Source organism: Scatophagus argus, chromosome 2 (assembly GCF_020382885.2).
Source record: "Scatophagus argus isolate fScaArg1 chromosome 2, fScaArg1.pri, whole genome shotgun sequence".
NCBI classification, from domain to species: domain Eukaryota; kingdom Metazoa; phylum Chordata; class Actinopteri; family Scatophagidae; genus Scatophagus; species Scatophagus argus.
This window is the reverse complement of record NC_058494.1, coordinates 27,763,225-27,786,381: the sequence shown is the minus strand read 5'-3', so window position 1 is coordinate 27,786,381 and position 23,157 is coordinate 27,763,225. Positions and strand designations below refer to the sequence as shown.

The window sequence follows — 23,157 nt, the reverse complement described above, 5'->3', positions numbered from 1 at the left end:
ATCTGTCTGAGCCCTTCGATCCTGGTCTGTTGGTAGTGAGTTTAGTTCACAATACAAAAAACCTGTCATTTTTCACTGCATTGGAGCTACGGCACGTTGTGGCTCGTTGGTCTAGGGGTATGATTCTCGCTTTGGGTGTGAGAGGTCCTGGGTTCAAATCCCAGACGAGCCCTTTGGAGGAGGTTTGATCTAATGATCTGTTAGTTGTGTTCATGTTGGGTTCAAATCCCTGAGGATTCCTCAGCAGAAGTTTGTCTCTCTGAGCCTCTAAACTCTTGTCTCTTTGTGTTAATCTCTTGCAAACTTTTTACAAAAATGCTTTTGTTCTTGAATTGTAATCATTGGGTCGACAGCTGCTGGTGAATGTATGTGGTCATCTCTGATCTTTCAGGTGTAGATGGGAAATAAGTTTTGTTATGGCCTTCTGGGCGTAGAGATGGTTTCTTGGTCTCCTTCACTCATCTTTCTAACCATCTGTCCTCCCTGTCCAGGCGTTGGTGGTCTGCTCCTGCTGTCCGGAGTCCTTTGGCCTTCCTTACTGGATTGGACTGAAGCAGTTGTTGTGGCTCGTTGGTCTAGGGGTATGATTCTTGCTTCGGGTGCAAGAGGTCCCGGGTTCAAATCCCGGACGAGCCCTTCATTGGTTAAAAAGGCTTCAGGTCTGTCAGATAAGTCAAGCTTGTGATGGAGGCTTTCACTGGTGATGGTTTCTACTGTCAGAAAATGGTTGTTCCTTCTTTATCAACAAGGTGGACGTTCAAACAAATACATCTTCATAAAGCGTCATCGCCTGTGAGCTGTCACAGTATTTGATTTCATACATGCTAGAACGAACTGGGGAACTTTAGCAATGAGAATAAAAACTTCTCCTGAAGGTACCACATGTGATTCAGAACCTGTAAGAGCTTCAACAGAGGTTTGACCGAAGGTGTTCCTCGCTAATGGAGTACATCGTCTCCTTATCGGTCTTACAGCTCAGAATGGTATGTGTTTTATTCCCAGATATTCTTCTGTCTGACCACCTTCTTCATTCTGCCGTCATTTCCAGGTACAAGCAGTAGAATTAAACTTAAATCACAGATGTTGGCTCCTGACATAAACGTTGGGCAGTGAAACTGTGGTCACGGGTTCTAATTATAAGTATGAGATTGAAATTGTATATATATATATATTTTTTAATCTTTGATATGCTTTGATAATGAGATTAACTTGGTGAAGTTATGAGTACGCGCTCACTCACTGTGAGAAAAAACTTGAATATTCTCTGAGATTATAAAGTCATACATTTGCGAGAAAAACTCGGAAATTATTTGAGATGAAATTTAACTCAAAATGTTAGGAGAAATTTTGACCTGACACATCGTGACTTTGGACTAAATTAATAAAACGAACTTGGCTTTGCCGATACGGAACAGCGGCTCCGGTGTAGTTTGTCCCTCCGCGGACTCCGTCCTGACCATAAAAACACGGAAGTGGTTCATTCTGACGCTCGAGAGCAGAGTCCAAACACCGCAGGCCGCCTGCAGCCGCACAGTCTGACGCAGTGAAAACTGGCCTTTTGTCGTCGCTATGCACAGATTAAAAATCCTCTCGGGACACTTGTCTCCGCCCGGCTCGTCTGGACACGGGACGGGACGGGACCTGTGGAGGACGGAGTGCGGCTCGGCCGGGAGCAGCAGCCCGGAGGACGTGGTGGTGGTCCACGGACTGAGGACTGCGATCGGGAAAGCCAAGAGAGGAGCATTTAAGGTACCCAAAGTAACGAAAAACTGCATCAACTGTACTGCGTTTGAGGGGTAGAAAGTACTGTACATTTTGCTCAACATGAGTACAATTTTGAGGTACTTGTACTTTGCTTTTCATTGGTATTTTCCTTATTTTTTATAATATTTTTTTAATTTTATACTTTATGCTTTAATTACTGCACAGACATAGTAACTAGTTACTTTTCAGCACTACTTTAAGTGCCTGAAATTAAAGTACACAGTACACAGAATGACCCCTTTCAGGATGGTGCTGTCCTTCAACTGCCTCCTGGGGATAAATAAAGTTTTTTGAATTCGTGGTTTCCCTCTGAGTGTAGCCAAGTCGAAGTGTGAAGTATGAGAAAATGGAAATAGTCCAGTAAAGTACGTGTATCTCAGTGTTGTACACAAGTACAGCTGAGAGTACCGCTGATACTCGTGGCTGAGCATACTTGTGCTGGACTTTGTGAGTATTTTTCCATTGTTGTTGTGGAGTACTGCGTCAGGTACTTTAAGTGACGCTGCTCTGCCTTCAGGACACGACGCCCGACGAGCTGCTGAGTGCCGTGATGACAGCTGTGCTCGCAGATGTTGGACTGTCCCCTGACGAGCTGGGAGACGTCTGTGTGGGTGAGACCACGAGTTCAGACTTCACTTTCAGTCAACTTTATTTAAAATGTGTACAGCAGACGACACCTCCTGTCCTCAGACCGTCCAGGCAGGAGAGACTTTTAATGGGGGAAAAAGAAACAGGAAGAGAAACGGACGAGGAATCCGTCTTCAGCTGACATGTGGACAGACTAAAGCAACACAGTAAATCTGCAGACAGGCAGGCAGGCAGACAGACAGACAGGCAGACAGGCAGATCCCAGGATGACTGATGGTCCAGTAGAGAGAAGCTGAACGTGAATCACTTCACCCTAATGAGGAAACGTGTGCTGCCTCCCGTCCTGAGTGTTGGATCAGGAAAACAACTGCAGCCTTAAAGCTCAAATATTCTTCCACCGGTTTTCCTCACTGAACAGGAGCATCCAGCCGTCCACCTTCTGAACTCAAGTTCCTGTCTTTTACCAAACTGAGACGACCCAAACCGCTTCGTTAACTCATGGAAAGACGCACTTCATTTAGACGAGACAGAAACAAAATAAAACTGAAAGAAAAGATCTCAGTTTGTCTTTCCACGAGCACGTCTGGTTTGGTTTCTCTTTGACCCCCTCAGCAGACACCAGCTGAACAAACGGTCGAGTTGTGGCGTCGAGTCATTAAAGACGTGACCGACGTGTTTCTGAAAGTTTGACAGGGAGGGAAGAGACGGACGCAGCGTTTGTCTTTCTTCACACGATGTTGTTTTGAATGTCTTTATGTTTGGTTGTTCTTTGTGCTGAGCCACGTGTTGCTGCTGTCTGCAGGTAACGTGCTGCAGCCGGGCGCCGGCGCCCTGATGGCCAGGGTGGCTCACTTCCTCAGGTGAGACAGTCGTTTCATGCCATCGTCCTGCGTCGTCCACTCACGCCGTGTCTCACCGCATGTGTCCTCTTTTCAGTGGGTTTCCTGAGGGCGTCCCTGTGTACACGGTCAACAGGCAGTGCTCCTCCGGACTGCAGGCTCTCTTCAACATCGCAGGTACGAACTCCTCGTGATTCTTAGAACCTGAAGGAGGCTCGAAGCCACCACAGCTGACCCTGTTTGAACCCTGTCTGTGCAGGAGCCATCAGGAGCAGATCCATCGACCTGGGCCTCGCATGTGGGTCAGTTTGTGCCTCAGTCCAACTGTGACAAGGACGGTTAAAGTTAAATCACGTGTGTGAAGGACCAGAGTATAAAACATGTCAGCAAACGTGATGTGTGTGTGTGTGTGTGTGTGTGTGTGTGTGTGTGTGTTAGTGTGGAGAGCATGTCTCTGCGTTCAATAGGTAACCCAGGGGATCTGAGCTCCAGGCTGATGGACAGCGACAAGGCCAGGGACTGCATCATCCCCATGGGGTGAGACCACGTCCTGCAGGACCCTGTGGGTTCTGCTGATGCACCACTAAAACGCGTCTCAGAGTCTCTGAATGTTTGATAAAAACAAACTCACGATGTAAAGGGGCAGTCGTGGATCAACGGTTAGGGTGTCGGACCCGTAACCGGTGGGTCGCTGGTTCGATTCCCCTTCCCGGTGTCCATGGCTGAGGTACCCTTGAGCAAGGTACCTAACCCCCACTGCTCCCCGGGCGCTGCACGCGGTCGCCCACTGCCCCGGGTTTGCTGTGTGTGTGTGCACGTCACTTGGGTGGGTTAAATGCAGAGCACGAATTTCGTTGGAGTGAGTTCCCTCCAATGACAAAATATGTCACTTTCTTTACTTTCTTTCTTAAAACACTACATATAAAGTCGGGTCCTGCTCAGGGTTTCTTCCTGTAAACAGGAAGTTCTTCCTTGCCACTGCCTGCTTGCTCGGGGGTTCAGGCTCTGGATTTGTGTAAAGCACCTGGAGACGATTTTGATTGTAAAAGGTGCGATATAAATAAACCTGAATTGAACTGAATAAAACCGTCCAGTCTGTCCTACGCAACCTCCACCCCAGTCCCACCTACAACCGTCCACAAGTGACCGAAACCACACAAACCCATCAGAAGAAAGAGAAAGAAAACAGGAGCAGCAGCTGTGCTAAAATAAAACACGAGCTGCGTCATTGAGCTGTGTGACGGCAGGTGTGTTGTGGCCCGATCCTTCAGACTGTGTGTGTGTGTGTGTGTGTGTGTTCTGCAGCATCACGTCCGAGAACGTCGCCGAGAGGTTCGGGGTCTCCAGAGAAAAACAGGACACCTTCGCGCTCAGTTCTCAGCGCAAGTGAGCCAGAGGTTTTGTCATCATCAAGCTGACTTGGAAGCAGTTCAGCAGACTTGTGAGAATCCTGATTCGGTTTCCACGCATGTTTACGTCCCGTGTTGTCGGGTCCCCACAGAGCGGCGAGGGCGCAGAGCTCCGGTCTGTTCGAGCAGGAAATCGTTCCCGTCACCACCAAGTTCGTAGACGACGACGGCAAAGAGCGGCAGGTGACGGTCGCTAAGGACGACGGGATCAGAGCGGGAACCACCCTGGCAGGACTCGGTAAACTGCGGCCGGCCTTCAAAGCCGACGGCAGCACCACAGCAGGTGAGTCGTCGGGGGTGACCGGCAGGTGAACAGATTCACATCTCAGCCCGTCAATCAAACTGACACGTCCTCCCGTCTCAGGTAACTCCAGCCAGGTGAGCGACGGGGCTGCGGCCGTGCTGATTGGTCGCAGGTCTGCGGTCGAGGCTCTGGGTCTGCCGGTCCTGGGAGTCCTGAGGGCCAGTGCAGTGGTGGGGGTCCCTCCTGATGTGATGGGTATCGGACCGGCGGTCGCCATCCCTGCGGCCCTGGAGCAGGCCGGACTGACGCTGGCCGACATCGACGTGTTCGAAATCAACGAGGCCTTTGCCAGTCAGGTGAGTTCAGACGTGAACCTTGTGGATCTGAATTCCAGAGGTCACATTTTTCATTCACCCAAATCACCGCCACAAACACGTCTTCTGGTCCGACACTCCTGCCTCCGTCGCGACGTGGCGAAGGAGCGGCGGTCGGAGTCTCCGGCACGCTGGTCTGACGGGGACTCTGCATGCTGTTTGTGTTCAGGCGGTGTACTGTGTGGAGAAGCTGGGGATCCCGATGGAGAAGGTGAACCCGAACGGAGGAGCCATCGCTCTGGGTCATCCTCTGGGCTGCACCGGAGCCCGACAGGTGGTGACGCTGCTCAACGAGCTCAGACGCAGAGGGAAGAGGTGCGACCGACACACAGGACGTGGTCAAAACGCGTCCACTCTGCTCTTCTGACTGTTTTTCTGTCTGTTCCCCGACCGCAGGGCGTACGGCGTCGTGTCCATGTGCATCGGGACCGGGATGGGAGCTGCTGCCGTCTTTGAATACCCCGGAGCGTAGGAGCAGAGGAAGTGACGCAGGGTGGCTGGAGCCCCTTTCAGACCTGACGGTGACCTGTTAACGCTGTGCTAATCTGGACTCACATTTCTCAGAGATTAAGGAACTTTGGAATCTGGTCTGCACCTTTCAATGAGATAACAAACTTAAAGGGCGGCTTCACAGTTCTTCCTGTCCGTTCTGAAACAGGCAGGTGAAGAGTTTATTACATTGTGTCACAGATCAACACTTCTGCACATCATCATCTGTTTCATCTGGTCTACAGAAACCCGACTGTCAAATTAGGATTGATTTGAAAAACTGTGAACGTGTCCTTTAAGGCCACATGACATTAAAAGCTGCCTGTCAAAATGTTGGTCATGACTGCACAACAGGTCTGCTGTAAAGAGAAACTCAGCAGTGTTACAGGGTCCAGGTCTGAATGGGGCTCCACAGGGATCTGAATCAACCTTAACTGATGCTGCTCCACTTCTCAACTGTCAGGTGATTAAGTGCCTTGGATTCACGAGTCTGATCCAGAACCCGATTGGTCCTGCTTTTAATGTGAAGCAGAGTTTAGTTAGTGAGGCTAATCGTTAATAAATCCAGATGGTCTGGAGGAAGGTGAAGGTGGGGCTGACGGATGAACAGCTGCACTGTTTTCTTCTTTCTTTCTAATTGTCTTACAGTCCTGATGTCCTGTAGAAAACCACGTGCAGCAGCGCAGTCCGAGCCGTCGCGAGTCTCCCATCAGTCAGGAAGTCGTGTTTAAAGAGTTTTGAGGATGTTATGACTGCAGCATGTTGTGTCAAATCTAAGGACCAATCAGGAACAGGAATTCTCTTAGCTTGTTGGCAGATTCTGGGCCTCATGCAACAACCATTTCGTATTCTAAAAGGCTGAACGGTGTGCCGGGCCGCCGCCGCGTGTCAGAATCACTACCATCACATCTGGGATGAAGCAGCTGGCGACCAGCTGAAGCCCTCTGAGTGTCCGGTGGTTGGAGGTTCTCAGGTTTCCTCTCAGACACGACGTGTTTGCTAGCTTGGCGTCGGCTGAAGCCTTCGCGGTAAAACGTTGCGACCCTGACAGGTGATACGAGACGACACCAGCGGCCGGCCTTCGTCACCTCTAAGCTGAACGCTTTCTCTTAGCGGATCAGCAGCGTCCTGCATGAGGTCCAAACCTGAAACAGGTTGTAGAGTTTTGTCACTGAGCTGTGAAGTGTTTGCAACTCTGATTTCCTGTGCAAAAATAAAACATTTCAACACAATCCGAGGCAGCAGGAGTCAGTTTTTACTAAAACATGTTTCATTGCTTTGTGCACAGACACACAGAAGAAAGCCAGCAGTCCTGATCCGAGCAGGTCTGATTTGAGTCTCAGTTCGTTTCCGTCACGCCTACATGAGCTTCTGTTTCTTGCGAGTCTGAAACTGCTCGGTTTTGCTTTTAATGGACTTGACGAGCAGAGACAAACTCGGGTCCATGGGTTTCTTTGAGGCGGCCTCGACTGACGGGGCACCAAAGTCACTTTCCCGTTTGTTTCCTGCTGCTTCCTGTGAGGACGTGACCTCCTGAGCTCTGACTGTGTCCTCCGCCCGGCGCCGCTCCTCCTCCTCCCGTCTGCGCTGCTTCTCCGTGAGGATGCTCTGCGTGGCTTTGGTGTTCTTGTAGCTGGGGTGCGACGGGTCCAGGTTGAACAGGTGGGAGGTGAACATGGCCTGGAAACGAGGGTCTCTGACGTCCACCTGGACACACAGACGGACAGGAGACGGTTTGACACAAATGACAGAGTTGGAGCTTGTGGTCCAGCTGTCCCACATCAGACTGCCAAACTGACCTGGAAGTCGTCGTGCTCTGGCGGCTCCTCCCCCTTCTTCAGCAGCTTCTTCCTCTTCTTCTTGCTCAGGTTCTGCTGCTCCACGATCTTGTCGTAGTTGAAGTGTTTGTGTTTGGCATCGTCGGCATCGTCCTCCATCAGCAACGCCATCTCCGCCTGCGCACACACACGCACGCACACACACACACACACAGCGTGAGGTCGTCGCTCTGAGACGCACGTCCACCCGCCTCCACGACTGATTCAACTCTGACCTTCTGTTTCTCCAGCTGCTCTTCCTCCTCAGCTGTCCGCTCCTCTTCCTCCTGCTTCTTCTTCTTCTTCTGTTTCTTCTTCACGTCTGCAGGCGCATCAGACAGCAAAACAAAACAATGTGAACTGTTAAAGGTTTTGCTAACAAACGGATGTCATAAAGGGGGGCAGCAGCACCTCCTGAAACCAGATCTCCTCCAGCCCTGCTGTGACTGACTGAGTGACAGTGCTGATCACCTGACGCGGCGAGCTCCTCGGCGAAGAACGGGTCGCTGAGGTCGACGTCTGGAGGAAGCTCGTCGTCGCTGGACTCCGCCTCTTTTCCTCCCTGATGCGAGACAGAATGTGAAACAAAGCGATGAAGGCTCGGAGTGACGTTAGCTGAGCTGACCGCTGAACGTGACGCCGCGGTCGCATTCAGACGCTTGGGAGGAAACTAAAACTCGTTCAGGAACTCGTTTGACGCTCACCTGCTTCTGGTGAGACTTCTTCTGCTTCTTCCTGTCTTTCTTCTTCTCCAAGAAAACCTCCCAGGGCGTCAGCTTGTCCTTCCCCTCCAGCTTCTTCTTCACCAGCTGCTCCGTCGTCTCCTTCAGCCCTGAACACACACACACACACACACACACACACACACACACAGGAAGCTCAGCTGTGGAAAAGACTTCAGAGTAACACGCTGCAGTACTCGGATTACTTTTTGTTGCTCTTAACTGAATGTCTGAAACACGACGCAGGTTGTCTGAGTCTGTGTTTTATTGTTAAGGTCACACGGCTCAAATGTCAAACACACGTGACCTAAACGCCACATCGCCCAGAAGGCTTCGCACTGGGACACGTGGACTGGAGGAGGCGTCCTCGTACCTGGCACCCAGGTGATCTCCATCTCCATGTCTTTGTCTTCCTGCAGCCTCTTCTCTTTGTCCTGGATGCCTTTCAGCAGCTCTCTGTACTTGGAGATCTGATCCTCACTTTTCTTCTTCTTGTTCTTCTTCTTCTCTTCCTCCTCCTGGGGCTTCCTGTCTACCTCCACGACGGGCTCTTCCGTCCGGTCTGCCACAGTAAGACATAAGACATCACAGCTCGTCAGCGTTGCTTCGTCTCATCACAGAATGAATGAATGAATGAAGCTGAAAGTTTCCGTCTCACCTCCTGATCCGCCGTCGTCATCTCCATCCTCCTCCTCTCCAAAGCCAAGACCTTCTTCTTCATCCTCCTCTTCGCTGGACGAGGCCAGGTATGCGTTGAAGTCCATGTCCAGCAGCTCGTCCTTGTTGAACTTCCTGTTCAGGGCGCTCACACGTTCGTGGTCTGTCTCGTCCCACGTCAGCGTCACCTGATTGGTTAAAGACACGTCAGCACAAAGGTACCTGTGAGATGTGGTGGAGATGCAGTATAAAGTTCAGAAGGAAATACTAAAGTACCCCATAGTATTCCCGAGTAAATGTACTCGGGGTCTCTCCTCCACACAACCCTTTCAAAGTAAAGGTCTGCTCCCCACAGTGAGGGGACATGAAGTTTTTAGTAAGTGTTTGGTACCTTTGACGTCGTCGTGGCGGAGGAGGTGAACAGTTTGGGCGTGTAGGCCGACAGGTTGACGTCCGTCGCCTCGTCTCTGGGCTCCTCGTCGAACGTGACGTCGTCGGGGATGAACCTGAACCCAGAGGAAGTTAGACATTAGACTGGTCTCGGTCAGAACGTCTGCGTTTGTGCCGTCGGGTGTGAGGTCTCACCGCAGGTCCAGCACGGAGCAGCTGCTCTCGTACTCGTAGCCGTCACACTCCTCGTAGATTTTGGTGGCCGTGTGGACGGAGTCACACTCCACCACGGCGTAGAAATACTTGAGCCTCTTGAACTGGTAATCACGCATCTTCTCTCTGTACACCCTGAGGACAACACACACTCATCAGCCCCCGAGGAGGAGGTTGTGTGCGTGTGTGTGTGTGTGTGCGTGCGTGTGTGTGTGTGTCACCTCTCCTCCTCGGTGTCGTCCTCAGAGTCGTCGGGCAGAGCTCTCAGCTCCAGCGGCCCCTGAGTCTCCTCGGTCTTCAGCCTCTCCTTCCCGAACTCTGATGGGTAGATCTGATAAACACTATTGATCAGTTAACCGGTTTGACGGATTACGCAGTAATGAAAATAACCGGCAGCCCACGTCGCCCGCCTCCTCTCACCTTGACGGACAGCACGGCTCCTCCTTTAGGCGTGAAGGAGTTGAGCAGAGCCAGCAGGTCTTTGGCTTTCAGGCGGTCCCAGTCCGTGTTGCACACGGCCAGTCGGGCAGAAACCTGACGCACAAACCACAAACGGTCAGAGCGGGTTCGGTGTTTGAGGCTCTGGCGAACAGACGCCACCTCACCTGGTCGCCTCGCGGGGCGTCTTTGCACAGCTCTCCCCAGTCGTGTTCGATCTCCTCTTCCTCTTTCCTCAGGATGTCGTCCACCTCGTCATCGTCGTCTTCGTCGGAGCTGGTCTCTACGTTTCCCTTCCCTCTGGCCAGATCCGGCCCGCTGTCGCTGTCCTCCTCCGAGTCCAGACCGGACTCCTCCCCGTCTGAGCCGCTCGCCACGTCGCTCTCCTCTTCGGCGTCATCTTCATCCTCCCCGCTGCCGCCTGTCACGCTGTCTCCCAGGTCAACTTCGTCCTCCTCGGCAGACTGCTGCTCCTCATCGTCTTCATCGTCTGAAGAAAACGGCAAAAAGTGTTACAGACGCAGAAATCCTGATCGGTTTGTCAAACAGGAAGCTGCCACCATTTGTAATCTGTAAGCAACGTTCAGAATTCAAAAGTTATTAAAATAGTTTGGATGAATTTTCTATCAAATGATTGACTGACTAATGGACGATGACGTGTTCACGTTCACCTGCTGGAGGTCACATGATCACATGAAAACAATCCAGCAGGCGGACAGAAACGTCTTCTCACCTTCCTCCACGACTCGGACCCCTCGCTCAGGCTGCTCTGCTTTTCCTTCCTTCGCCAGCTTCTCCTTCCCTTTCTGCTTCTTCTTGCTCTTCACATCCTCCTCCTCATCGTCTTCGTCCTCGGAGTCAGAGACTTTGTAGAAGCGCTTCAGGTCCTCTGTGGTGCTGTGGTTGATGGGACGGCCTCGCTTGTCCACCGTGTACTTCTCCTTGAAGCGCTTGTCATGGAACATGGACTGGAAACGCTTGTCGATCTTGATTTTGCGCTCCCTGTCCGGCATTTCCCAGAATCGGGGGTCCTTCTGCACCCGGACGAAGCGCTCGTCGCCGTCCTGCTTCTTGTTGGACGACATGGTGGCCAAGCTGTGCGTCACCTGACAGGAAAAAAAGGATTTACTCTTGGATTTAAGTGTACGGGCACATCCTTCAAACCGGCAGCTTTACTGATGTTCGATCACAGCTGCAGTAGTCAGTGTATCTGATCCATCGTTAACACCAACTCTGTAGTTTCCTTCACAACTCTACGGAGGTTTTTCGCCTGTGATTTATAGTTTTATAAATTACATCTCGGCTGACTTTTTAGACTTAATCTTGGAAACAACCGCATACTCTCTTCTTTTTCCAGTATTTTTGAAAACTGAACAAAACGATAAATCTGTTAGCAGTAATGCTAGTATTTGTCGCAGCCTGAGGTACAGTGTGGAGCGCACTGGCACAGAGCCGGGTCCTCACTGGGAACACAGCGGTCTACTGAACTGTTTCACTCGGACGGCTGAGACGCTCAGCTGCGGCTCACTTTGAGCCGACATGTAAACAAAATGTCCGCACTGTGAAGACAGACAGTAAGCGCGGGAAAAGCAAACAGCGGCTAACGCTACACAACACTGAGCAGCTGCCTGTGACAGCACATTCAAAATGTGTTTAAAACACCGTTTAAAAATAACGACAACCGTAACATTTTACCGATACCTCTCTGCTCTCCTGCTACACGTGTTTACCCAGCATGCAACGCTTCCGTGACCTCTCTCTCTTCCCGCCCCTTCCTTGGTACGGCAAGAGAAGCGGGACAACAACGCAAAATCCGCGCTGAGGCTACTGGAACTTTTTTTGAAACACGTTCTAGTTAACTTAAATTTGTAACTTTTCTCAATCAGTCAAAATTGTTATGACACATACCACCTACATGTATTTACATGACAATCAGTTTTCCACAGGTTAATATTTTAACTTGTTTATCTTAGTAATGTTACTTATTCAAGAATTTCCCCCCAGGGATAAATAAAGGAATTCTGATTCTGATTCTGATTTATGTGGGAACAACAGTTTTTTCTTACTTATTTTAACTGTATGTGAAGAAGCTATTAATATAATGAATGAACATAAAGTAACCGTTCAAGTCATTTGTTAAGCAAAACACTGAACATTTATTTAGTCCCAACTTTTCCTGTGTTGTGCTTAAGTCTTTTTCTGTGTTTTATGTATTTGTAAATTTTATATTTTTATGTTTTGGACCAAACATGAAATGTCAAAACAGCGAAATGGGAGTGAAAGTTGTTTCACTGTTTTCTATGTATGTACCAAACAGTAAATCTCACAATTACATAAATAATCAAGATATGAATGAAAAATCAAATGATAATAGTAGCCTCGTGAGATTGGTGTTACCAACATTGTTTTTACATTTAATTGAGTAACATCTGAGATTTTAGTCTATTTCCAGATTCAAGTCCAGTTCCATAGTTTCCAATGAGCCCAGCGTAATCCAGTTCCTCGTTTTCCCTCCTGCTCTTCCCTGAGGTCATCCGCTGTGGAGGACCGGAAGTCTGCTTAGCTGCTGAGAACTGATGTAAGTTTGCCAGCTTTAATCCACAGCTGACCTCAAAGCAGCCCGATGAGCAGCGGAGTGTGTCGGGGGGTCCTGCAGCGGCTGTGGATCGCCGGGTCCTCAGGCAGCTGGAGCCGGATCCTGTCCTCCTGCTGCAGACTCCGGGCCGGGCCGAGGTCTGAGCCCCGCAGAGGGATGTCGGTGTCCGGCAGGGGCAGCATGAACGTGTTCAACAGAGAGATGAAGAGGAGGCAGAAGAACTGGGCAGCATCTCTGGAGGACGGAAACCAGTACGACTACCTGAGGGACGAGGTACCAGAACCACAGAGAAGTACATTTAGTCAAGTACTGCACTGAAGTACACGTGGACTGGGGGTGCTGGTAGTTTATTTTTCTTTTCATGGCACTTTGTACTTCTACTCCACTACATCCAGAGTCAAATATTATTACTTCACTGCATTTATCTTCACTTTTGAGGAGGTTACATTTTGTCCATCTTTACTTCATGACTGGTTTAAATGAACAAAGCCTTATAAGATTTGGTCTTTGGGATCTTTTCAACATTGAAAATTAAGAAGTGACGTTTAAGTGAACTTAAAAAAAGATTTGTTTGCTCTTCTAGCAAGTATTGTACCAACATTTGGAGGTTTTATTTTGAAGGGTAAATACACAGCAGACTCCTTTAACCAGCAGTTTGAGAACATCCGTTTGATTTTTGTCGTGTTGGACTGCAGGTCGGCAGTCGAGTGGCAGATCGGGTCTATGACGTTGCGAGGTGAGTTCATGGGAACACACACATGTTCATGGACACACAGGCCCTGTCTTCTGTCCTCTCAAACGTCTTCCCCTCTTCCTGTCCTCTCAGGACGTTTCCTCTCGCTCTGGAAGTGGGCTGTGGGAAAAGTCACATCGTAGAGCATTTAAGCGAGGTACAGCATGCACATCGGAAGCCGCCACACTGTTCTCGTTGGCTGAGTTCACAACTGAATTGTTGACACTCTGCGTGTTTCAGGATGTGGTGGAGCGTTTGTTCCTGATGGACGTCTCAGAGGACAGTCTGGTGAGTCTTTGTGGTCAGTCACTTATTAAACCGACGACCGCATGACATTGACGTACGTTTGTTTCCTGGTTGGACTGCTCAGAAACAGAGGAGGCCGAGCGAGATCCCGACTCACTGTGTCGTTGCTGACGAGGAGTTCCTGCCGTTTAAGGAAAACACCTTTGACCTGGTGATGAGCAGCTTGAGGTGATTAACACATCGTGACTCCAAAGCTTTTCTGCTCACTGAGGGACAATTTGATGCTCTGGTGTACCATTTCCCGCCAAAAGATGGCGTTAATTCATCACTGATCCTTTTCTTTAATGTTCCACAAGATTCAGTGATTCAGCAGCTCTGGAACACGTGAAACCCACACACACTGAAACAGAAATTAAAAACAAGCACTAAAAACCCGGAGTTACCTGAAAATAAAGATGCATTCAGGACATCAGTTGAGTCTTCTATCCTGAGAGGCCTCAGGCAGACCTGATCCCAGTCACCCTCCCTCTCCAACGCGGTACCTGCAGGACTGATCATGGTCTGGAAGAATGAGGCTCAGTGGGATGCAGCAGGCTGTTCTTCTGATGTGTGGATTTAATCTCACTTCTGTCTTGTTCCAGTCTGCATTGGATCAATGACCTGCCCGGAGCTCTCAAACAGGTGTGAATAAAGCTCGTACAGATGACTTTGTCCTGTGACGATCTGCCACCGGAGGTCACAAGCCCACCTTCACTGCAGTGTTTTAATCTGACCTCCTCCCGCTCAGATCCACCAGGTGCTGAAGCCGGACGGGGTGTTCATCGGGGCCATGGTGGGCGGGGAGACCCTGTACGAGCTGCGGTGTTCCCTCCAGCTCGCCGAGACCGAGAGGGAGGGAGGATTCTCCCCCCACATCTCCCCCTACACGGCCGTCACCGACCTGGGCAACCTGCTGGGCCAGGCCGGCTTCAACATGCTGACTGTGGTGAGTTAGACTCCACGACCGGATCTACAGACAAAAACTGACAGAAAACTGCTCGCACAGACACATCCAGGAGTTAGTAGTAAAAGTACCCAAATAAACAAATGATTAAAGCCGAACGCGCTTTCACATCACTGTGTTCAACCCGTGTTTTATTAATGTTGTGCTCGGCGGCGCAGCTCTCACTTCCTGTCTGTCTGTTTCAGGATGTTGATGATGTTCAGGTTCACTATCCAGGAGTCATCGAAGTCATGACTGATTTACAAGGTACAAACGAGCGTATCAGAGTTAAACCCCGACACAGCACTGAGCCTCAGGCTGTGGTTCCTGGTCGTGTGCTGACTGCATTATGCTGAAATGTGTTCCACTGAAGTCTGGTCTTCAGTCCCAGTAGACTTCAGGCCTCTGAACCAAACCTACTGACTTTGTCCCCACGCTGTGCAGGTATGGGTGAGAGTAACTGCGCCTGGAACAGGAGGTCACTGCTGCACAGGGACACCATATTAGCGGCGGCAGCTATTTATAAAGGTGAGAGGAGAGCGTCGATCAGCTGCTTGCAAGTGATGAAACACGATCGATCTGCGACTCCACACCAGTAGAAACATAAACATATTTACGAGTATTTAACATATTTAAACGTATTTAAGATCAGCGTGGAGCCTCACAGGTAAAACTGTCACCCATACATGTTTTTATTCACACCTGGAAGAGTCTTTCACGTTTCTGTTGGTGTTTGGCCTGTGTGGCTGTTTTAACTTCCTCTTTCTGAGGCAAAGGCTGCAGTGACTGCAGACTCACATTCAGAATCAGAAAGGGTTGACTGCTCGTATTCTGGAGCTCAGCACAAACACTTGAAGCAGAAGGAAACTGCGGCTACAGAGCTGCATAACTCAATCAAAGTTAATAAATGTGACTGAAAGAGATCAAAGATCTCATGTGACGTTTCTCAAAAACACCAAACTGCTCCTTTAACTACAGTGGCGTCTTGCCCTCGTGTTTATCACGCGTGTGTTTCAGAGATGTATGGAACCGAGGACGGGTCCATCCCCGCCACCTTCCAGATCCACTACATGATTGGCTGGAAGCCTCACGAGTCACAGGTAAGACAGGTGTTCTGTCTGCATTAACACGTTCACGTTGATCCACACCTCTGGACAAACGAGACGCTCGCCCCCTCGTGGGCGTCAGGATTCGTCAGGAGGACCTCTGCTGCACTGCACACGGTCTGCATGAGTCTGGACTGTGTGTCTTTGTGCTGTGGAGACGAACACACAACACGATTTAACCTTTTAAATGTTGTGTTTGTCTTTGTCAGGCCAAACCGGCGAAGCGAGGCTCAGCCACAGCCTCGTTTGGAGATTTATCAAAGATCAGCCGGCCGACCGACGCCAACCAGACGTAGAAGCACCTGAGCCGACACGCTGCACGCTGTAAATAATCAGCTTTATTCAAACAAACAGGTGTTAGCCGGGCTGAAAGCAGGTGACGTGTTGTACGTTTGTTCACTGGAATAAAGTTGAGCAACAGAAACATGATGACATCATGATGTTTTTTGTTGTCACAGGAAGTTCAGTTTTAGAAAGCTGGGTGGGTGTTGATCTAAAGATAAAAGTTGACTTATTGATGATAAAATTTGTCATACATGAAGAAGGTTTGACGAAGCTGTCATGTCGGTGGTCTCAGACAGACAGACAGACAGCACAGACAGACAGGCAGACAGACAGACAGACAGACAAACAGACAGACAGACAGACAGACTGAGCTAAATCTCCTTCACCTGAAGGCAAACTGCTGCCGTGGCAAACATCTGTTCTTCTGCTCAGATGTACCAAAACGGTCGATCATTTGTGATGGTTAGACAGATCATTAATGCCACCTGTGCTCAGGTAGAACATGTGAAGCAACACGTGTTTCAGGTGCCCTCTGAACGAGTCATCTGCGTGTCAGAAGTGCGTCTGACGTGACTGATGGCTGCAGCTGGAGACGTTTTTCACACATGAGGACCTTTTTATCAGTGCGGTTCATCAATAGGCTTTTATTGGTAACATTTGAGAACAGCATGAATCCACACAGAAACATCCGTTTGTTTTCAAACCACAACCCCGCTGGTCCTGACTTCCTCTTTGAACGCAGAGGCAACGGCGCTTTGGTCTCAGGTCACTTAACACGGTCCACAGGCTGCAGACATGCTGCTTCACGTCTTCTTTGTCCTCGTTGGACTTTCCTGTCACGGCTTCAGCGGTAAGAACATGAAACTTTTTATCACATTTGTAAAGCTCGGGTTTTGGCTTTGGCCTGAATGCACAGTCATCCCAACAACACACGTTAAAATGAATGTTTTTATCTGGCAACAGTAAAGGAGCTCAAAGCTTATGTTTTGATTAATGTGGCTGAAAACATCAGCAGCTGACGAGGTGAAGAAATCCTGGTTTTATATTAAAACTTGACTTGTGGCAGAGTGTGCTGATGTTGTGGTATTGTGCTCACATTAAAGGTTGTAGTACTGCAGGTAGTCCTGAGTCAGGACTTCAGCTCCACTGTCTGCTCTCACAGTAGACACGCTCAGACGCAAGACTGAGGACAGGCAGGCGATGGAGGCACAGGTGCACTAATAATGTGTTGTTTTTACCTTACAGTCAGTCCTCCCAGTGTTACTGTGCTGCAGAACACCTCACCTGTGCTGTCCTGTCCTGACCGGAACAAAGATGTCACGTGGAGCCGCTTCATAAACGGTGAAAAGGTGACTCTTGTCACGATCAAAGATGAGGAAGAGAAAATATTTGACAAACACTTTGGTTCCCAGGCAGATAATTCACTGGTTATAATAGGTGTTAAACTCAACGATTCTGGAATGTACTTCTGCAATGGAGAACAAATATATCTGGACGTGACAACAGATCCTAACAAGATGACTCCCAGAAGAAATGAATCCGTCCCTCCAAGAAACAGTGGACCTGATTCAGGCCTTGGACCGGGTCAGAACGGATCAGGTGCAGCAGGGGGTTCAGAGCCAGAGGACCAGCGGTCGTCAGACCTGTGGAAAATAGCTGTGGGTGGAGTCGTGGGTGCGGCATTGGTGCTTTTGGTCGTCTTCACACTGAGACTCTGCTCAGAAACGAGAGGGGAGGCGAACCTGAATGTGAACAGAACTGTGACTCGGGTGATTTACGAGGAGGTGGAAGAGGAGGAGCAGCCCAGGAGGGAATCTGAGCTGCAAAGTCCCTCCTGCTGCTGGAAAAGCTCCTGCACAACACAAAATAACAACCTGCACAACAGAGTCCACAGGCTGAAGACCAGCAGATGCAGCACTGAGGAGTGTGTGAGTGTGTGTCACTACGTCGGCCAAAGCCCAGCACAGACAGCAGACGTCAGTCAGTATTCTGTCTGTTAGCCGTCGCACTCGGGCTGTGCTGTGATGGTGGAAGTGGCTGGACTTGCTGGTATCTTTGCTGTTTATTTTCTTCCGTTTCCTTCCTTCAGCTCGTGTGAGCCTTCACCTCCCGTCCACAGACTGCAACACAAACCGCAGGACTTTCGTCACTGCTGCGTCGCCTTCCTTCGTGTTTGGAGTGTATTTCTAAGAGTAATCACTGTCTACATGGATATCAGTATCTCTGTGGAGTGTTTGTATTTGTCCTTTTGGTTCAGTTCAGTCTGCTGTCTTCAAAAAGTCAAACTCCAACGGTGACCTGCGAGCCACGTGAGCTCTCGGAGCGCCCTCTATGGGCCTTTGAGAGGAAGATGAGACCTGACGGATGCTGTGTGGCAGCTGTGGCTCAGGAGTCTGCTGACCCCACAGTTCAGTTCCTGGATCCTCCGGTTTGTGGGCTGAAGCTGAGCAGCAGAAACTGTCAGCGCTGAAAAGTAAATTGGCTAATGAAAAGCATCTTTCATGAAGAGCCTGAGCAGTTCATTAAGGCCCAATGTGCTGATGTGAAAGCTCTAAATGCTGTCGCTGTCTTCATTCAGCATCACATGCTGCTGTAAAGCTTTGGTTAACTTTTTGTTGTTGTTGTTCTTATTCTCTTGTTTGTTCTTTCTAACACCTGACAGTTTCCTGCTCCCTGCTGACATCACAGGATTGTAAACCATGCAGAGTTTCATTCAATAAAAGTTTCTTTGAAGAAATTAAACATCACAGATGTAACTAATGCTTGTGTTACTCAAAGGGCCAAAACATGACACCTGAAAAGCACTGTCCACAGCAATGTCTCCGTCCAGAAATCATGATCGGGTTGTGCAACGTAATCCCAGACTGCTGTGAGCAGTTTCCTGTAGGAACTATTTTCTGTATGTATCCCTGCACAGAAGGAAAGCGCGCGTCGCCTGGTGGACGAGAGGCTCGAGCTCCGGGCAGGACCCGACTGTTACAACCCAGTCTGAGTAGTGCACGTGCGAGCGTGTCCGCCATCTTGGACAGGTGGGTGCAGCAACACCAGTTGGACAAAGCAGACCACAGGTTGAAATGGAGTGTCACTAACGCAGCCATGCAGTGTAGTTCAGTGGAAACAAGGAGATCAGGCCTTCCAGAAATCCGTGTGTCATTCAGCTCCAATCTCAGCTTTGACCCTCATGTCAAAAAAGTCGCCCAGTCATGTTCACCGTGAGCAAAATCCAGAAACCAGTCCCTTTACAGCCTGACCTGGAAAAAGTCATCCACGCTTTCATCTTCTCCAGGTGGAACTACTGCAGCTCTCTTCTGTCCGGCGGTTCCCATAAGTCTCCCATGAGTCCCACGGCTCCAGCTGGTTCAGAACGCAGCAGGTTCTCACTGGTTTTAACAGACGACGTCCCGTCAGCCCCATCGCAGCCTCCCTTCGCTGGCTGCCAGCCTGCAGCCTGAGGTCCTCAGGTGGGGACCTTTTGGACGTTCCAAAGGTTAAAGACTGAAGGTGATCAGGTTTTTGCTGTCAGGGCTCCTCGGCTCTGGAACGACCTGCCCGAGGAGATCAGGCGTTCAGGGTCAGGGACTTCTTTTAAAACCCGTTTATGTAGACAGGCTTATATGTGATGTCGCCTTTTTACCGTCCGTTTATCTTGTTGGTTTTGAATTTTGTATTTCCTACATTTATTGACGATTAGCTTTCTATAGTTGCTTCTTATTTTGCTCTTTTGTTGTGTTTGAGTTGTAGGATTTGATTTTGGGAACCTGGTTTTCAGGTTTTCAGTGCTTCATATTATCATTATTATTATTATTATTATTATTTTGTGTCAGTAACCACACACACCCAGCGGAGCACCACATGTGGATTCGTCCACTGCTGAACATGAATGTGTTGTTCCCTCCTGTCAGATAGAAACCACACTGAACAGCTGTTTGAAACCTTCATGTGTTTTTAAAGATTTGCATGGTCAGGAGGACCCAGAGGGCTCTCTGAGATCCCCACCCTGACACCGTAGTGGTTTGGATCCTTCCATTTGTCATCACTTACAAAAACACAAAACAACGCCCGTCTTATTGCTGAAATTGTGAAATGTAAAGCGTGTTTGTTCCGGTGTAACAGCATCAGCGCGGAATTTCAGTTGTATTTCTGACACTTCTCTTTTCCCTCCACACATTTCTTTCCACTGACGGCATGTTTCCTTTATCTCAAGCCTCATCTGGTGCCTTTTTTCATCCTCATCCACAGTGACACATCACACTAAAATAGACTCATTTCTGTTGGTGTTTGGCCTGTGTGACTGTTTTAACTTCCTCTTTCTGAGGCAAAGGCTGCAGTGACTGCAGACTCACATTCAGAATCAGAAAGGGTTGACTGCTCGTATTCTGGAGCTCAGCACAAACACTTGAAGCAGAAGGAAACTGCAGCTACAGAGCTGCATAACTCAATCAAAGTTAATAAATGTGACTGAAAGAGATCAAAGTTCTCATGTGACGTTTCTCAAAAACACCGAACTGCTCCTTTAACTACAGTGGCGTCTTGCCCTCGTGTTTATCACGCGTGTGTTTCAGAGATGTATGGAACCGAGGACGGGTCCATCCCCGCCACCTTCCAGATCCACTACATGATTGGCTGGAAGCCTCACGAGTCACAGGTAAGACAGGTGTTCTGTCTGCATTAACACGTTCACGTTGATCCACACCTCTGGACAAACGAGACGCTCGCCCCCTCGTGGGCGTCAGGATTCGTCAGGAGGACCTCTGCTGCACTGCAGACGGTCTGCATGAGTCTGGACTGTGTGTCTTTGTGCTGTGGAGACGAACACACAACACGAATTAACCTTTTAAATGTTGTTGTGTTTGTCTTTGTCAGGCCAAACCGGCGAAGCGAGGCTCAGCCACAGCCTCGTTTGGAGATTTATCAAAGATCAGCCGGCCGACCGACGCCAACCAGACGTAGAAGCACCTGAGCCGACACGCTGCACGCTGTAAATAATCAGCTTTATTCAAACAAACAGGTGTTAGCCGGGCTGAAAGCAGGTGACGTGTTGTACGTTTGTTCACTGGAATAAAGTTGAGCAACAGAAACATGATGGCATCATGATGTTTTCTGTCACAGGAAGTTCAGTTTTAGAAAGCTGGGTGGGTGTTGACCACACTGACAAAAGTGGCAGATGAAAATTACTGCATCAGAAAACAAGGTTTGACAACAGACACAACAACAGACTCTGATTTGGAGCGATGGAAAGGATCACAGTACATTTACTGCAGTACTGTAGTAGTACTTCACACTACTACTCCTACTCCACTGCAGCTCAGAAGCAAACGTTTACTCCTCCTCGTGTGTTTGATCGTTGTAGTTATTAGTTACTTTATCTTTAGAATCAGACAAACACAATATGACCAACAAATAAATGATGAAATGATTGCATCACTGAGACCTTAATGATCCTCAGACACAAATTCACAAAGTACTAATAAAGTATATAAAGTAAGACATGTTCACAAGCTTCAGCAGCAGATTTCTCCTCCATGCATTCAATAAATCAGGTCCTCTGATACAAGTTTGTTTCATAAATAAGATCCGATTTGTACCATGTAAGTGTATGTACAGTGAATGTTTTTAAAGAATGATTATTATCATCCATCTGGTTTGATTCTCTGTGCTGAGCTCCTGGCTGCATGAATCCACACAGAAACATCCGTTTGTTTTCAAACCACAACCCCGCTGGTCCTGACTTCCTCTTTGAACGCAGAGGCGACGGCGCTTTGGTCTCAGGTCACTTAACACGGTCCACAGGCTGCAGACATGCTGCTTCACGTCTTCTTTGTCCTCGCTGGACTTTCCTGTCACGGCTTCAGCGGTAAGAACATGAAACTCATCAGCTTTTTATCACGTTTGTAAAGCTCGGGTTTTGGCTTTGGCCTGAATGCACAGTCATCCCAACAACACACGTTAAAATGAATGTTTTTATCTGGCAACAGTAAAGGAGCTCAAAGCTTATGTTTTGATTAATGTGGCTGAAAACATCAGCAGCTGACGAGGTGAAGAAATCCTGGTTTTATATTAAAACTTGACTTGTGGCAGAGTGTGCTGATGTTGTGGTATTGTGCTCACATTAAAGGTTGTAGTACTGCAGGTAGTCCTGAGTCAGGACTTCAGCTCCACTGTCTGCTCTCACAGTAGACACGCTCAGACGCAAGACTGAGGACAGGCAGGCGATGGAGGCACAGGTGCACTAATAATGTGTTGTTTTTACCTTACAGTCAGTCCTCCCAGTGTTACTGTGCTGCAGAACACCTCACCTGTGCTGTCCTGTCCTGACCGGAACAAAGATGTCACGTGGAGCCGCTTCATAAACGGTGAAAAGGTGACTCTTGTCACGATCAAAGATGGCATTGAGAGAAGATTTGACAAACACTTTGGTTCCCAGGCAGATAATTCACTGGTTATAATAGGTGTTAAACTCAACGATTCTGGAATGTACTTCTGCAATGGAGAACAAATATATCTGGACGTGACAACAGATCCTAACAAGATGACTCCCAGAAGAAATGAATCCGTCCCTCCAAGAAACAGTGGACCTGATTCAGGCCTTGGACCGGGTCAGAACGGATCAGGTGCAGCAGGGGGTTCAGAGCCAGAGGACCAGCGGTCGTCAGACCTGTGGAAAATAGCTGTGGGTGGAGTCGTGGGTGCTGCATTGGTGCTTTTGGTCGCCTTCACACTGAGACTCTGCTCAAAGCGGAGACAAGAGACAAACCCGAACAGAACAGTAACTGATGTGATTTACGAGGAGGTGGAAGAGAAGCAGCCCAGGAGGGAATCTGAAGTTGAAAGTCCTTACTACTGGGCCATCAGTGAAACGCCAAGCACCTCCACACCACCACTTAATAATCTGTACAGCACGGTGAACAAGCTGAAAACTCAAGGACGCAGCACTGAGGAGTGTGTGTACTACCTCGCCCAGAATCCACCACAGACAGGAAATATCAGCGAATAATTTAAAGTATTTAAACTCTGTTAACTGCTGCAGTCAGTAGTCTGAAACGGTTTACACTGAGCCACACAAAGTGTTCTTCATCGAGTGTTCTGCTGCAGATATCAGACTTTTCCTTCAGTCTGTTGTGATCCACTGACTGATGTCATGCAGGTATTAGTCATGTATATCTTTGATCTGAATCGGCTGATAAATTCAAATGTCAATTTATGGTCAGAGTGTCAAATAAACCATCAGCCTCGTTTTTGTTCCCTTCTGATTAAGTCTGCTATAA

At 48.9% G+C, this 23,157-nt stretch overlaps 3 protein-coding genes and 2 non-coding genes across 7 annotated transcripts; 4 read left to right on the top strand and 1 right to left on the bottom strand.

The window, feature by feature from the left end:
- The first annotated feature begins 100 nt into the window (after nucleotides 1–100).
- Nucleotides 101–172, top strand: trnap-ugg. Its single transcript has one exon. It is a non-coding gene; the product is annotated as a tRNA-Pro (tRNA).
- A 392-nt stretch (nucleotides 173–564) lies between these two features.
- trnap-cgg lies at nucleotides 565–636 on the top strand. Its single transcript has one exon. It is a non-coding gene; the product is annotated as a tRNA-Pro (tRNA).
- An 833-nt stretch (nucleotides 637–1,469) lies between these two features.
- Nucleotides 1,470–6,939, top strand: acaa1 (acetyl-CoA acyltransferase 1). 2 transcript variants are annotated; one of them, XR_006841990.1, is made up of 12 exons: nucleotides 1,470–1,749; nucleotides 2,282–2,375; nucleotides 3,155–3,212; nucleotides 3,289–3,368; nucleotides 3,451–3,493; nucleotides 3,630–3,728; nucleotides 4,497–4,577; nucleotides 4,693–4,883; nucleotides 4,965–5,200; nucleotides 5,388–5,533; nucleotides 5,615–6,170; nucleotides 6,356–6,939. XR_006841990.1 is itself a non-coding variant. In XM_046376472.1 (11 exons), exons 1-11 carry the CDS (start codon nucleotides 1,570–1,572, stop codon nucleotides 5,688–5,690), a joined length of 1,284 nt encoding a protein of 427 aa, XP_046232428.1. In that variant the 5' UTR covers nucleotides 1,470–1,569; the 3' UTR covers nucleotides 5,691–6,939. The 2 variants fall into 2 exon arrangements, 1 of the variants encoding a protein (XP_046232428.1); XM_046376472.1 differs by having other exon boundaries at nucleotides 5,615–6,939.
- A 5-nt stretch (nucleotides 6,940–6,944) lies between these two features.
- On the bottom strand, nucleotides 6,945–11,772 carry esf1 (ESF1, nucleolar pre-rRNA processing protein, homolog (S. cerevisiae)). Of its 2 annotated transcripts, none has more exons than XM_046376436.1 (14): nucleotides 11,646–11,772; nucleotides 10,678–11,050; nucleotides 10,112–10,434; nucleotides 9,927–10,040; nucleotides 9,728–9,837; nucleotides 9,489–9,641; nucleotides 9,295–9,409; nucleotides 8,905–9,091; nucleotides 8,620–8,808; nucleotides 8,229–8,356; nucleotides 7,996–8,086; nucleotides 7,761–7,846; nucleotides 7,507–7,662; nucleotides 6,945–7,414 (listed from the first exon to the last, which is right to left on the bottom strand). In XM_046376436.1, exons 2-14 carry the CDS (start codon nucleotides 11,027–11,029, stop codon nucleotides 7,067–7,069), a joined length of 2,352 nt encoding a protein of 783 aa, XP_046232392.1. In that variant the 5' UTR covers nucleotides 11,030–11,050; nucleotides 11,646–11,772; the 3' UTR covers nucleotides 6,945–7,066. The 2 variants fall into 2 exon arrangements, with proteins under 2 accessions (XP_046232392.1, XP_046232382.1); XM_046376426.1 differs by having other exon boundaries at nucleotides 11,640–11,664.
- A 682-nt stretch (nucleotides 11,773–12,454) lies between these two features.
- On the top strand, nucleotides 12,455–20,970 carry ndufaf5 (NADH:ubiquinone oxidoreductase complex assembly factor 5). Its single transcript, XM_046376377.1, has 14 exons — nucleotides 12,455–12,813; nucleotides 13,236–13,276; nucleotides 13,367–13,430; nucleotides 13,514–13,561; nucleotides 13,644–13,747; nucleotides 14,161–14,200; nucleotides 14,307–14,504; nucleotides 14,708–14,768; nucleotides 14,946–15,029; nucleotides 15,519–15,601; nucleotides 15,817–16,742; nucleotides 17,138–18,921; nucleotides 19,179–20,537; nucleotides 20,756–20,970. The coding sequence occupies exons 1-11, from the start codon at nucleotides 12,568–12,570 to the stop codon at nucleotides 15,901–15,903; spliced, it is 1,056 nt and encodes a 351-aa protein (XP_046232333.1). The 5' UTR covers nucleotides 12,455–12,567; the 3' UTR covers nucleotides 15,904–16,742; nucleotides 17,138–18,921; nucleotides 19,179–20,537; nucleotides 20,756–20,970.
- The last annotated feature ends 2,187 nt before the right edge of the window (nucleotides 20,971–23,157 follow it).

Bases quoted from the DNA above. Each gene is read 5' to 3' on its own strand.
- esf1 (XM_046376436.1), bottom strand. From the start codon at position 11,029: ATGTCGTCCAACAAGAAGCAGGACGGCGACGAGCGCTTCGTCCGGGTG. The intron at 9,092-9,294 runs GTACCAAACACT...TTAACCAATCAG, and splicing joins CCGCCACGACGACGTCAAAG to GTGACGCTGACGTGGGACGA. The intron at 8,809-8,904 runs GTGAGACGGAAA...TTACTGTGGCAG, and splicing joins TGACGACGGCGGATCAGGAG to ACCGGACGGAAGAGCCCGTC.
- ndufaf5 (XM_046376377.1), top strand. From the start codon at position 12,568: ATGAGCAGCGGAGTGTGTCGGGGGGTCCTGCAGCGGCTGTGGATCGCC. The intron at 14,201-14,306 runs GTGTGAATAAAG...CCTCCCGCTCAG, and splicing joins TGCCCGGAGCTCTCAAACAG to ATCCACCAGGTGCTGAAGCC. The intron at 15,030-15,518 runs GTGAGAGGAGAG...CGTGTGTTTCAG, and splicing joins GGCGGCAGCTATTTATAAAG to AGATGTATGGAACCGAGGAC.
- acaa1 (XM_046376472.1), top strand. From the start codon at position 1,570: ATGCACAGATTAAAAATCCTCTCGGGACACTTGTCTCCGCCCGGCTCG. The intron at 3,494-3,629 runs GTCAGTTTGTGC...TGTGTGTGTTAG, and splicing joins GACCTGGGCCTCGCATGTGG to TGTGGAGAGCATGTCTCTGC. The intron at 3,729-4,496 runs GTGAGACCACGT...TGTGTTCTGCAG, and splicing joins GACTGCATCATCCCCATGGG to CATCACGTCCGAGAACGTCG.